At 39.8% G+C, this 13,523-nt stretch overlaps 1 protein-coding gene across 6 annotated transcripts in view; it reads left to right on the plus strand.

Moving 5' to 3' along the window:
- Positions 1–13,523, plus strand: part of MYO1B (myosin IB) — a 177,913-nt gene that overhangs the window by 100,899 nt on the left and 63,491 nt on the right. For all 6 annotated transcript variants that reach the window (XM_073306214.1, XM_073306213.1, XM_073306216.1 and 3 more), the window contains one exon: positions 1,985–2,048. In XM_073306214.1, the coding sequence (XP_073162315.1) occupies positions 1,985–2,048 (64 nt within the window). The remainder of the gene's footprint in view (positions 1–1,984; positions 2,049–13,523) is intronic.

Raw genomic sequence — 13,523 nt, forward strand, 5'->3', positions numbered from 1 at the left:
CGATTGACCCTGTTGGTTTTTCTGAATTGAACGGAGTAAAGTGTTTTTATCGCAGGCACTGTAGGCTCTAGAGTGTTGCAAGACGTTCCAGGAGTGAGGCAAGGTACAAGGTTTAGGGGATATTGGAGTATTTGGGGTTGGGAAGGAAAGGTGCCTGAAAGGTGATGTGGATGAAACAAGGAAGGTGGAGGGGAAGAAGAGACGGCGAGGAGTTGGGAAGTGTAGAAGGTTGAATTTGGGAGATCAGGAATATGAAGGGGGAGAGAGAACAACCAGTTGTCTTTCTCTCTTCAGACCTTGCTTTTAAATCCAGAGCTAAAATGCTCTTTGGGGAACATTCTGCTGGCCCAGTAATTGGAAAATTGGAATTGTGGTAATTCTCTGATTGAATTACTTTAAAAACTGAATGTAATTTTGAAAAAAGCCTGAATTTACCAGTACCAAATTAATTTTTCAAACAAAAAAATACAAGTACTGTCCTGTGTTGTCCATGACATGGCTGCCAATATTGCGAAAAAAAGTTACTTGTTACTGTTTAGCTAGACACTTAATAAACCAATCCTGACAAAGTTACCCTGTAAATAAGAATGTATCTTTAAGGCAGTGCTTTAGGAGTGTAATATGATACTCAATTTTATGTTGCTCTGTGATGGAAAAAGTTGTCCTAAGTAAAATGAGTGGAAATGTGTAAACACAAGACCTTCCTTTTCAACTCATTGGCTCCATTAAGTAAGCACTGGGGGAAGGTGAAACAGAATAATCCATTATACGGGAATGTATTTGGAGTTTCTTTGAATTATTGCCAAAATGCATTATCCTTGAACTGTTTGCCCGTGAGCTGTACTGTCGTTGACTTCATAAACAATAAGGGTCCATGGCTTGCTGTTGCTGTTGAAAGTAACTGTTACTAAATTGAACACCTGTCACATAAATTAAAGTAACGCACAGAATGAAATGATCTTCTGTGATGTGGAAAAGTCAAACGGACGTCAAGGAGAGGGACTACACTTGTACTGCTGAAAGTTAAATTGAGTCTGTGGTAACAGGCTGCTCAAATCTTTGCCCCAAACATCTGAGTGATGAGGCAGACAACTTAGTGGGAAAAGGCTGCAGCTTTATTAAGGCAAGAGACTCGTATAACACATCAGCAACTACAGCATATCCTACTCCTCAATAATCCCAAAGAATGTAATACCCTATGAGTGCTCTGGTCCACACTTCTGGAAGAACCTACACCCAGAACGAGTTCTGTTCTTAACAGTATAATTAATCCGGGAAGGCCAAAAAAAAACAGGTTCCTGAATTCCCCAATCTACTAGGTCTGGTAATGCCTAAAAGGTAGCAAGTATTGTTTTCTTAGACTATATGTCTACACTGTTCTGCAGGTGTGAACTGCAGAGTGCACCAAAGTATTGCAGACTTAACTGCCCAGTGTGTATGCTGCTGGAGCAAACTGAAAGGAACCTTGTTCATGTTAACATACTCTCATTTGAAAGAGGGTTATGTTAATGCAAACTAGGTACCTTTTAGTCATGCCAGCAGCGTCCACGTGATCACAACACGTTGGTGCACTCTGCAGTTCATACCCCAAGAGTCCTGTCGTTTTCCTCAGATCCATGAAGTATCCCTTTTCGAGATGGTCCTCTCACTGCAACTAAGACTGCATAACAAACTTGGGTCTTAAAAACAATCACAATTATTTCTACAAATTTAAAAAATACAAAGCCTATTAACCTGCATGAGAAAACTGCACCCTCTATAGATTATAGCCTGTTACCATAAAAATCCCCAAAAGGGATAATAAAAATATCTTAAAAGCTATTACATAGACTTATTTACTATTTGTTATAACTTAAATACACACACCACAAAGAAGCAACTGAATTTCTCTGTAGTACATTAAAATGACCAAGCAACTTTGAAAAGGTCTGGAATGGTTTTCCTTAGGCAAATCTAACATTCTTAAAATCCATTGTTTCCACAGGGAAAGTATATGGATATTGAGTTTGATTTCAAAGGTGATCCACTTGGCGGAGTTATAAGTAACTGTGAGTATTACATTTGGTACTGGCTTAAAACATTTCACAGGCACTTTATTCAAAATGTGCAGTAAAAAGAGGGGAGATGAGTTATGAGGAGATAGTGTTTATTTTTAATTATAACTCAGTATTTGTTACGTGATAAAGAGGTGGAAAAGTCGTTACTTTTTCTTTGGTACTGAATTGTATAAAAAACAAAGTAAAAATGCATTTGGAAATATGGACCAGGATTATTTAAAAGTATTGCTTAAGGGGTCGATAAGTCAGGTTTATGGGGCCATATATTGCCCATCCTTGAAGGTGTTATCTGAGAGGGAGCTTGGTGTGGTGATCAAATTCCAAGTATGTCATTTTCTTATCAGAGTAGCACTCCATTGCCGAGAAATTGTTAAAAAATAAATAAAAAGTAAGAAGTCATTAGTTTGTGCTGACAGTAATGGAGCAGTACAAAAATACCCTTTTTGTATAGACTGCAAAAAGGGGACAGGGCAAATTTGATTTTCTTTGCAGATCACCTTTTAAGGCTGTGCTTGGAAGAGTTTATTACAAACTTATTACCCATTAACTTTGAAATTTTGTAACTAAAGAAGTTTGAGGCCAAAAGATACTATGTTCGTTTAATGTTGCATTCACCAAAACATAAATACAGACGACACAATTTTTATCATTCAGGCTTTGCGTATTGTTTTTCATCTAATAGTGAAAATATTTTGCATCCAAAAAATATATTTCTCTAATACAGTATGTGAACTTTCATCTGTTTTGTCTATAAAACGCCAAACTAATTATCATGATTAAAATATTGTATCTTGTCAAAAGGAGGCCAACACAGTAGTTCTGTAATTCTTTGTTTTCCTTTTCACCTATAAAGCAACCTCTGAAGGGTGTAGTTTTTAATCCTTTGTGCTCTAGGGTTCATGTCATGCCAAAATATTTCCTATGTGAATGTTGCAAATAGAATGATAGAGGTTCTGGCTCTTCTTTTTAAGAAGTAGAAACTAATTGTACCACATTATCTAGGTGAGCTGAGTGATTATGTCAAGCCTTCAACTCATTGCTTGAAAAATTCTGAACTATACTAATACGTAATGCTATAAATCTCAATAGGGAGGAAGGCCTCACCAACCCTGTTTTTATGCTGTTACATGCTCTATTAGGTGGACTGTATTGCAGCTTATATTGCCATTAAATATTATTGCCTTCATAATGACTTCAGAAGGAAGATCTTTGACTAATTAGTGTTCTTAGGGAATCCAACTCTTGGGAAGCACAGAATTATTAAATGCCGACAAGCATGAAAAAGTCTTCTTTGATAATCCCTTTACTATAGGACCATATCTTACAATGATCTCCCTTGTGGCCCCCTTCAGTGGGGCAATGTGGATGCAAGGAGCTGCCCACAGGGGACTAGAGAGTATAATTAGCACAGTGATTCATGTAGATCCCATCTGTCTTCCATTGAAGAGAGAGACGTCCATCAACTTCAGTGGGAATTGATCAGACCTGTAATGTCTTGTGTACCATATGTGGGAATAAAAGCCTTCAAGCAAATCTTGTAAAATGGAAGCAACTGAAACACCTGCTGAGCTAGTCAGGTCTGGTCTGTTTCCAAATTGACGACAGCTTATATTTGATAATTATAAATTATATATCTGTGTTGAAGTGTCTAACAACACTTTTTCATGCATTTGGCACCTTACTACATGAATGCTATCATGAAAAAGAAATGGTGAGTGGAAAAGTTCATCTGATAAATCCTATTAATCACATCTCTAGGCATGTGTGTTGAAACTGACTGTGATCAGCTATTTAGGGCTTGTCTATGCTACAAAATTAAGTCGACTTTATCAAATTCGACCTTGAGCCTCTGAAGTAAGTCAACTGTGGGTGGCCACACTGTGCTCATTGTCTCAACCGAGTGGTCCTCATTAGCCGTGCCTGCATCGATGCACAAAACAGGGTATCGTGGGTAGCTATCCCAAAGTGCAACTTGCCACAGTGTGTTTTGGGAAGTTTGTGCAATGCCTCATGGGATCAAAACATTGTTGCAAGGGAGAATGGGAACATTGCGTTGGCATCCCATGATGCACTGTGCTCCCTCCCTCATATCTATGGCAAACAACCCAGTGATTTTCGCACCTTATAACCGCCACGTGTATGCCATAACCCCAGAAGCATGGCACCTGCTCAGTTGTGCAGTCTTGCTGTGAGCATCTCAAACACCTCGCACCTTCTCCTGCCGTATTTCCAGAGCCAAAGTAGGGTCCGCCATGCGGAACATAGGGATGTCTTGGAAGCCGTCCTGCTGCAAGCCATTGAAAAAACAATCCACGGTTGCTGCTGGCAGTCACAGAGCAGCTGCAGTCTGTTGAGTTCCATTTCTGGTCCTGTGAAACAAGCACTGACTGGTGGGACCGCATCGTTTTGCAGGTACAGGATGATGGGCAGTGGCTGCAGAACTTTCAAATGCGGAAGGCCACCTTCCAGGAACTTTGTGCAGAGCTTTCCCCTGCCCTGCAGTTCAGCAACACAAAAATGAGAGCTGCTCTGACAGTGGAGAAGTGAGTGGCGATTGCTATTTAGAAGCTTGCAACACCAGATAGTTACCGGTCAGTGGGGAATCAATTTGGAGTAGGTAAATCAACCGTGGGAGCTGCTGTGCTTCAAGTGAGCAGGGCCATTAATCGACTTCTGCTACGAAGGGTAGTGAGTCTGGGAAATGTGCAGGACATAGTGGATGGTTTTGCCACGATGTGGTTCCCTAATTGTGGGGGGGCGATAGATGACACGCATATCCCCATCTTGGCACCAGACCACCTTGCCAAAGAGTACATAAACCAAAAGGGATAATTTTCAATTGTGGTACAAGCGCTGGTGGATTATGGGGGGCGGACATTAACATAGGGTGGTCGGGAAAGGTTCATGATGCATGCATCTTTAGGAACTTGGGTCTGTTCACAAAGCTGCAATCTGGGACTTGCTTTCCAGACCACAAAATGAACACTGACGACATTGAGATGCCTATAGTTCTCCTGGGGGACCCAGCCTACCCCTTGTTCCATGGCCCATGAAGCCATACACCGGCCATCTGGACAGCAGTAAGGAATGGTTCAACTATAGGCTCACCAAGTGCAGAATGGTGGTTGAATGTGCCTTTGGTCATTTGAACGGGTGCTGGAGAAGTCTACTAACAAGGTTGGACCTTAGTGAGGAGAACATCCCCATGGTTATAGCTGTCTGCTGTGTGCTCTGTAATATCTGTGGGGAAAAACAGGGGGGAAATCTTTCCACAGGGGTGGGCAGTTAAGACCGATCGAATGGCAGCCATTTTTGAGCAGCCAGACACCAGGGCAATAAGAAGAGCACAGCAAGGGGTGCTGTGTATCCGCGAGGCTTTGAAAAGCTGTTTCAATAATGAGTCGCAGTAATGTGAGCTGCTTGTCTGTATTGTGCTTTTCCAAACCTTCACCTGGCTTGTATCACTGTCCCTGTAAAGCCAACCCCTGCCCAAGCCCACTGCTTCTACTCAATAAAGGACATTTATTTCTTGAATCCATTTATTTTATTTGACAAACATAAATAAGGAGGGAGAACAGAAAGAAAAGGTAACCTTGAGGAAAAGGGGTTGTAAAGTTGCAACGGGAGAAACATTTTCAGCTGTGTAATGTAACAACGCATTCCAGACCATCAAAGGTCTGTGAATGGGCACCTTCTGTTCCTTGTACCCACCCCCTGAGTTAAGTTAAAGGGATATTGGACTTTTCATCCATGCCTCATGGAACACTTAGGGGAGCATGATTCTGCACCAGGCAATGCTGGCTGGCTGTCCACCAGGGTCTGCAGAGGGACTCTACCCACCTGCTTCTGTTCCTGCAGTTCAACCAGATGCCTCAACATGTCTGCTTGGTCCCTCATAATCTGAAGCATCTCATCCTGCACCGCACGCTCTCGCTCATTGGAAGCTTTCCTGCTCTCCATGTCCATGTCTAACTTCTCGGACAGTGAAATCCTCCATGCTCTCAGCATTGTGTGAGCTGTCCCAGAGGCGTTCATTATCTTGGTGAACATGTTCTCCCATGTTCTCTTTCTCCTCCTCCTAATCAGCAAAAGTCTACTTTCAGGTGTTGATGACACGCCGAAGGACACATTTCCAGCTGTCAGTCATGGGAAAAAATAAAGGAGCCATAGTACATGAATGAAATGTTTCCATAGCAAGGCCATTTTCATAAAAAAAAACCAACCCAACAACTCTTATTACACTAGGTGCAAGCCATAACATAATCAGAATCCGTAACCATTCACTGTGCTGTTTGCTTCTCTAGCTATGGTGAGTATGCCCACCACGCCCGGGTCATGGGTGACTGCACTTTTAATGAAGTTTACGGGAGGCTCATGTCGGGAGCAGAGGTAGCTGGTCAAACAATGGACATTCCCCATAGCACCACGGGAAGCCGTTTATGAACGGGGAAGGAGGGAACGTTTTCATTCCCAAATTGTGGAATCTCTCATGAGGGGACTGGGGCCCCACATCAGCCACTTTAAACTACTTGCTGACCCATGCTTAGCACAGTAAAGGCACATTAGCAGCCATGTGGTTTGGTGATCCAGAATGTGGGGGGTAGGGTGGGTCTATATGCCCTTTTTTTTTTTTTTTTTTTTTTTTGGTGTAAGAGCACTTTTAATGAAAACTTCCCCCATTTCTCCTAGGTGACCCTATGTAATATCAGTCTTCTGAGGGTATCAGAAGTGGAAAGGAAGGAGATGCTGAAAGTTGTCTGTGTATAGACCCGGTCCTTATGCTGCTATGTTGTGTATCACAATGATGCCAGCAGAATTAATTCAGGAGTTGCGTGGGACAGTGTCCTACTATGATGAAAGAAATAAGAATGCCCTGCCCAGAAACCTTCTGCAAAGGATTGCAGAGTACCTCCACGAAAGTTTCCGAGAGATATCCTTGAAGGATTCCCTGGCTATCCCAGTCCACATAAACAGTCTTTTCCGGGGCCACCCTCTGCATAGCTGGAGCAGAATAGTTTACTCAAGTGTGAATTTTTAAGATTTATAATGTATTTAGTGACATACAAACAATACTGAGATGGTAGCTACAGTTTTGGGAGTAATTTTTCTGATGAGTAACAGAAATTCTTCAAATGCTTTGTTGTCCATTTAAAAAAAAAATCAGCTTGGAGTTAAAGGCTGGAGGTATTAAAAAGTTAGGAAAAAAGTTTTAAAAAAATCCTGTTAGGCAATGAGAAACATCTGTTACTAAGTAACAAATATTTCTGACTGATTTAAAAAAGATAGTAGTAGAGGGAATCACCTGCTGAATGCCTTCACACTTCTTAACATGACGGTGGTCTTTTCTAACAGTATCCTAACCTCACCCTAATTTAATGATAAATTAGTAAATAACTATGAACCTAGATACAGTAGATGTAATGCCTGGTTTAGAAAAGAACTTTAATCAACAAGGACTTACAATCCAAATGACAGCTTATGACTATAATTAAGAATAAGATCTATATTTTCACCTCCTTCAGAAACCATATGAAAGAAACCTATGAGTAAAAATAATAATTTTTAGATTAGCAAAGCAACTATCTTATGCTAGTGTAAACACTTGATTTTTGCCTTTTGAAAGGTATATGTAATTGTGTATTCAGTGAAGAATCAGCAGTAAGAGCAAAGAACTCTGGTTATGTATTATGATTGTTGTTGTGGAATTTCAATTGGTCAAGGCACTGTTACTAGCATTTCTTATGACTAGACATTTAAAAACCTTGTTTTAAACATCTGAAGTTTTTCAAACTCCATTGTTAGATGGATTTTGGGGTGGTTTTTTTTGTTTGTTTCTGCAGTCGCTTTTTGATGATAGTAAATATGTAGCGTTAAAACTTTTCTAAACTAGGTAAAAAGCTTGAAATTCTGTTAGCAAAATTTTTTTTTAAAATGACAAACACCACTTACTAGCTAGTGTAAACAGCCTTTAACTCCTTTTGAAAATGTGTATTAGTTGTGACTGACTGCAGATACTCCAAATAATTCTGATGTGTTGAGGGCTCATTTCACTTAAAGGGAACATAGTTCCAAATATTGGGTTAATATTGGAAGGTCCTGTTGAAGAGCCATTATTGTGTTCTCTCATGGCTGAGAAGGGAATCAAGGAGGGGGAAAATATGGCATGTCAAGAAGCTGCAAGTTTATCTGTAAAAATTTTCAGCTGCCTAGTGGTTGGAACATGCCTTGTGATTTGGCCTGCATAGCTAAGGAATGGACTAAAAATAACTTCTGCTGGACCCTTTAGAATGGATTAGGCTAGTGACATTTATTCCTCTCTTGTGGTGTTTTGCCATGTATCCTCATTCCTTTCTTGACACTGAAGTCAATTTGTTGTACATTTAGAGAAATAGAAAGGACCAAATATTTCTGCATCTATCAACCTTAAAGTTTCTGTTGATCAGAAACCAGAAAAATTCATTTGTATATTATAGCTTGCCAAATGTATTGTACAGCATTACTAGTTGTCTGTGATTTGAAAAATTTCATTTTATAGTAAATGTCCATTTTACTCAAATGGTTGGTCAGCTGCTGATTTAAACAGTTTAAATATCTGTAACTTTTTAAAGGCGTAGTCAACTAGGAAGTACAAATTATCTTTTCACTATCTCCATAACATTCTGATATCAGATGGAGCCTTTTACTAGATGAATATTGGAATGTTGTGCCTTAAGAAACAACAATAAGTATTTGACTTTTAAGCCATGTGTATTTACAGTAATGACCTTTCTGAAGAGGTTTTATCCTTAACACCAGTTTTAATGGGTGTTAACCTTTGGATTCTTTTCCATCCAGACAAAAGCACTGGTGGATACTGTGTGTACCCGGTAAATATACATGTGCCTAATATATGTGTGTGCACTGTGAGTATTTTCTATATACAGCACTAAAATTTACAAAATGTTCATATATTGTTTGTACCTGCATCTATATGCATAAACAGCCAGCACTTCTGTGCAGAATTGCCTACACTGAATATGCTGAAGTGAACTTTTTGCAACAAGTGGATGCAATTTGGTATTGCTATTAATTTTTTGTATTACTGTAGTGCCTCGGAGCCCCAGCTGTGGACTGGGACCCCATTGTGCTAGGCACTGTACAATAATAGAACAAAATGACAGTGCCTGCCTAAAATATGTACCTATGTGGTGTTTCCTTTGAAAATTTGGTCTGCAGGATTTATAGTCATCAGGGATTAGTGAAAAATTTGTTGGTTATGCTGACTGTTAAATCTGTACTTTGGGGTGATTTGTTAGAATGCTGCTAAAACAGAGGGCCAAAGGGAGGTCAACCAAAAACAGAGTTTTCTAAGAATATGACAGATGATTTGGATTACTTTTTTCACTCTCATTGTGGCCTGCACTTGGACAATGAATAGCAGAGCATAAACTCAGCTTTAAACAGGATTGTAAATTGTGGCTCTGTTGTTATGGTAAATACCTGATTTTCTGACTATCATACCTTTCTGACACTTTTCTCCACTAAATATCCAGACAGTGCAGTGAACATTGCACTTTGGAAATCTGATAACTAATTTAGTTAACTTCCTTGCTTAACAAAACCCCAGAAGAAAAATCTAAGACATCGATCCCTCTCTCACAACTAATTTAACATATGCTCAGGAAACTGTTTACATTAAAGTCTCTGAAAGCATGCATGTAATTAGAAAAAGCCACCTGTCTCCTATTTTGCCAGAGCTCCGTAGCTGAGCTTTTAAAGCTGTATTGAAGTAACAAATATGCCTTTCAACCCAAAAGGTCCCAAAGTTCTTCACAAACTATGTACTTTCAACAGCGCTTCTAAAATACAGCCACTTTTGGAAGGGTTTGCAGCTACTAGTGGGGCAGAAGAAAAAACGGGAGATTTAGATTAGATATTAGGAAAAACTTTCTAACTGTAAGGGTAGTTAAGCTCTGGAATAAGATGTAAAATCCCTGCCATTGGAGGTATTTAAGAATATGTTGGGCAAACACCTATTGGGATGGTCTAGGTTTAGTTTGTCCTGCTGCAGCTCAGGGGGCTGACTTGATGACTTCTCGAGGTCCCTTCCAGCCATACATTTTTATGATTCTATATTAAGTAAGACTGAACCTAAAATTGTCCCCTGCTCCAGGGGTTCTCAACCTTCACCCCCTCCACATGCTATAAAAACTCTTGGCCCACTTGTGCCACAACAACTGTTTTTCTTCATATAAAAGCCAGGGCCAGCATTAGGGGTAGCAAGTAGGGCAATTGCCCAGGGCCCCATGAAGCTAAGTTGCTCAGGCTTCAGCTTCAGCCCTGGGTGGCAGGGCTCGGGGCCCCAGGCGTCAGCCCCATGCAGGGGAACTGTGGCTTTCTGCCTTGGGCCCCAGCAAGTCTAATGCCAGCCCTGCTTGGCAGACCTCCTGAAACCTGCCTATGGCTCCCCAGGGAGCCCCAGACCCCGGTTGAGAACCTCTGTCCTACTCTATCCCGGCGCATGCAAATTTAATCTTAGGTTGTCAGTAGCAAGGTGTCTATTCAGTTAATTTATCTGTGATAACTCTTGATTCTTTCTTGACTCAAGCTTAATATTAATTTGACAGGATAGCTTCCCATTAGGGGAGATATGACTTAAAAAAGCAGAATGGACCTGATTCTGCAAGATATTTAAGCACATGCCTTACTTGGAATTCATGAGTAGTTCTAGGCTACTAATGTGTTTAAATTTCGGCATGTGCTCAAAAACTGTGCTGAATTAGGGATTAAATATGGTTACAGTTGTTTTTATGCACTACAATATAATTTAAAAATTCAAAGGTCTGGGGGTGGTATATAGAAGAGTTATGTATGCCTAAAAATCATATTTATAAGTGATTTTTAAATATTGCTGAGATGCATGTTAAGTCTCAGATTTGCCAGAACTAGATAATTGGGTCATAAATCTATGGAGATATCTTTTTTAAATTGTTTAGACAGATTACAAAATGGTATTCTGTAGTATTGTTTGTTTTGATTATATTCCAAATATTCCACAGTCTAGTTTTAAAATGTAATTGTTTTCCTTTACCTTTCTCAAAGTTTCCGTGAATGCAGTCTTTAGTCATTCAGAAGTCAGTGCTTCAGATAGTTTGTGCTAAAACCCAACTTCTGACAATTCTTCCACACTTTTAAATATTATTCCAATAGATATTTTTGACACATACAGAAATGCTATGGATTACCAGAAATAAACTACATGGGTTGAACCAGATGTAAAAATAAATAAGAGGTGTGCTGTCATTGATTGTAGCTTTGCTCATCTAAAATTATTATAAATGACACATTTCTGTATGTGTGCTGTATTCCAAAAAACCTAGAGCCTGTCATCGCTAGGTGTTGTGGATGTTCAGAACCCCTCAGGTTCAGTCTCTTGCACTTAATAACCTTGACACACACACAGTCCGTTTCCTGCTGTATTAAACCATATAGGTAATTTGATTTTGTAATATGTGATCAAGCCACAGGAGACATGTTTATAAGTGATTGCACTTCGTCTTTTTTAAAGTCATGCAGTAGTGTTCTTAACTTTGAAATGTTTGTAACTCTGAACAAAATGTTCCTTCAAAAATTTATTAATACAGCTTTGAAACTATACTGTGCAGAAGAAAAATGCTGCTTTTAACTATCTTAATTTAAATGAAACAATCACAGAAACAGTTTCATTACCTTGTCAACTTTTAAAAAACTTTCACTTTATTTTTTAGTAGTTTGTTTAACGCAGTACTGTTCTGTACAGTATTTGCTCCTTTTTGTTTTGCTGCCTGATTGTGTACTTCTGGTTCCAAATGAGGTGTGCAGTTGACTGGTCAGTTCGTAATTCTGGTGTTCGTAACTCTGAAGTTTTACTGCGGTTTGCATCGGTGGATAGCAATTGTTTTTTAAAAGGTTTTGCAAAACTACTTGTTGCTGAATATGCTGAAATACAGCCACATCTGGAAGCAGAGAAGACAAATTATAGGGTTATTAGATTATAAAAATGCAGACGTTGCTTGAAAAAAAAAGACTGAAATCATCCTAACTGTGCCACTGAGACCTCCGAAATTAGTGAAATTCTCCTTACCATGGTCTTCAGCCTTTGAAATGCTGTGCTTGCTGTGGATTTTGCCAATTGCAGTCCAGGTCAGTGTGGTGCTTTAAATTCTTCACCTTGGCACTTGGTTATTTTGAACACAATGTAATTTACTTTGTTCCTGATATATTTGTGAGAGGCTTAATATGGGCTTGTCATAAATATAAAGGGAAGGGTAAACCCCTTTGAAATCCCTCCTGGCCAGGGGAAAGCTCCTCTCACCTGTAAAGGGTTAAGAAGCTAAAGGTAACCTCGCTGGCACCTGACCAAAATGACCAATGAGGAGACAAGATACTTTCAAAAGCTGGGAGGAGGGAGAGAAACAAAGGGTCTGGGTCTGTCTGTAGTCGTCTTGGCCAGGGACAGAACAGGAATGGAGTCTTAGAACTTTTAGTAAGTAATCTAGCTAGGTATGTGTTAGATTATGATTTCTTTAAATGGCTGAGAAAAGAATTGTGCTGAATAGAATAACTATTTCTGTCTGTGTATCTTCTTTGTAACTTAAGGTTTTGCCTAGAGGGGTTCTCTATGTTTTTGAATCTAATTACCCTGTAAGATATCTACCATCCTGATTTTACAGGGGGGATTTCTTCATTTCTATTTACTTCTATTTTTTATTAAAAGTCTTCTTGTAAAACACTGAATGCTTTTTCATTGTTCTCAGATCCAAGGGTTTGGGTCTGTGGTCACCTATGCAAATTGGTGAGGCTTTTTATCCAACATTTCCCAGGAAAGGGGGGGTGCAAGTGTTGGGAGGATTGTTCATTGTTCTTAAGATCCAAGGGTCTGGGTCTGTAGTCACCTAGGCAAATTGGTGAGGCTTTTTACCAAACCTTGTCCAGGAAGTGGGGTGCAAGGTTTTGGGAAGTATTTTGGGGGGAAGGACGCGTCCAAACAGCTCTTCCCCAGTAACCAGTATTAGTTTGGTGGTGGTAGCGGCCAGTCCAAGGATAACGGGGGTAATATTTTGTACCTTGGGGAAGTTTTGACCTAAGCTGGTAAAGATAAGCTTAGGAGGTTTTTCATGCAGGTCCCCACATCTCTACCCTAGAGTTCAGAGTGGGGGAGGAACCTTGACAGGGCTGGAGTAGGAGATGTTAAAATGTCTTTGTGGGAGGACTAGAATAGTAAATTCAATTTTTATGTCCCTGTGTTTTAGACTTGATTTGCTAGCATGGTCTTTTTAATCTAATCCCTTCTCCTAGTCCTGCTGCATATTAATAGAATAAGTAAAGTATTATCTTCGATTTATGCTGTGTTTGCAAGTGGGTTGAACTGTGATAATTACAACAGGCAGCATGGAGACAAAGTAGTGCTTGTAACCGACTAAAATATTAATAAGTTCTATTGTACTC

Source organism: Lepidochelys kempii, chromosome 11, assembly GCF_965140265.1.
Source record: "Lepidochelys kempii isolate rLepKem1 chromosome 11, rLepKem1.hap2, whole genome shotgun sequence".
Classification (NCBI taxonomy): Eukaryota; Metazoa; Chordata; order Testudines; family Cheloniidae; genus Lepidochelys; species Lepidochelys kempii.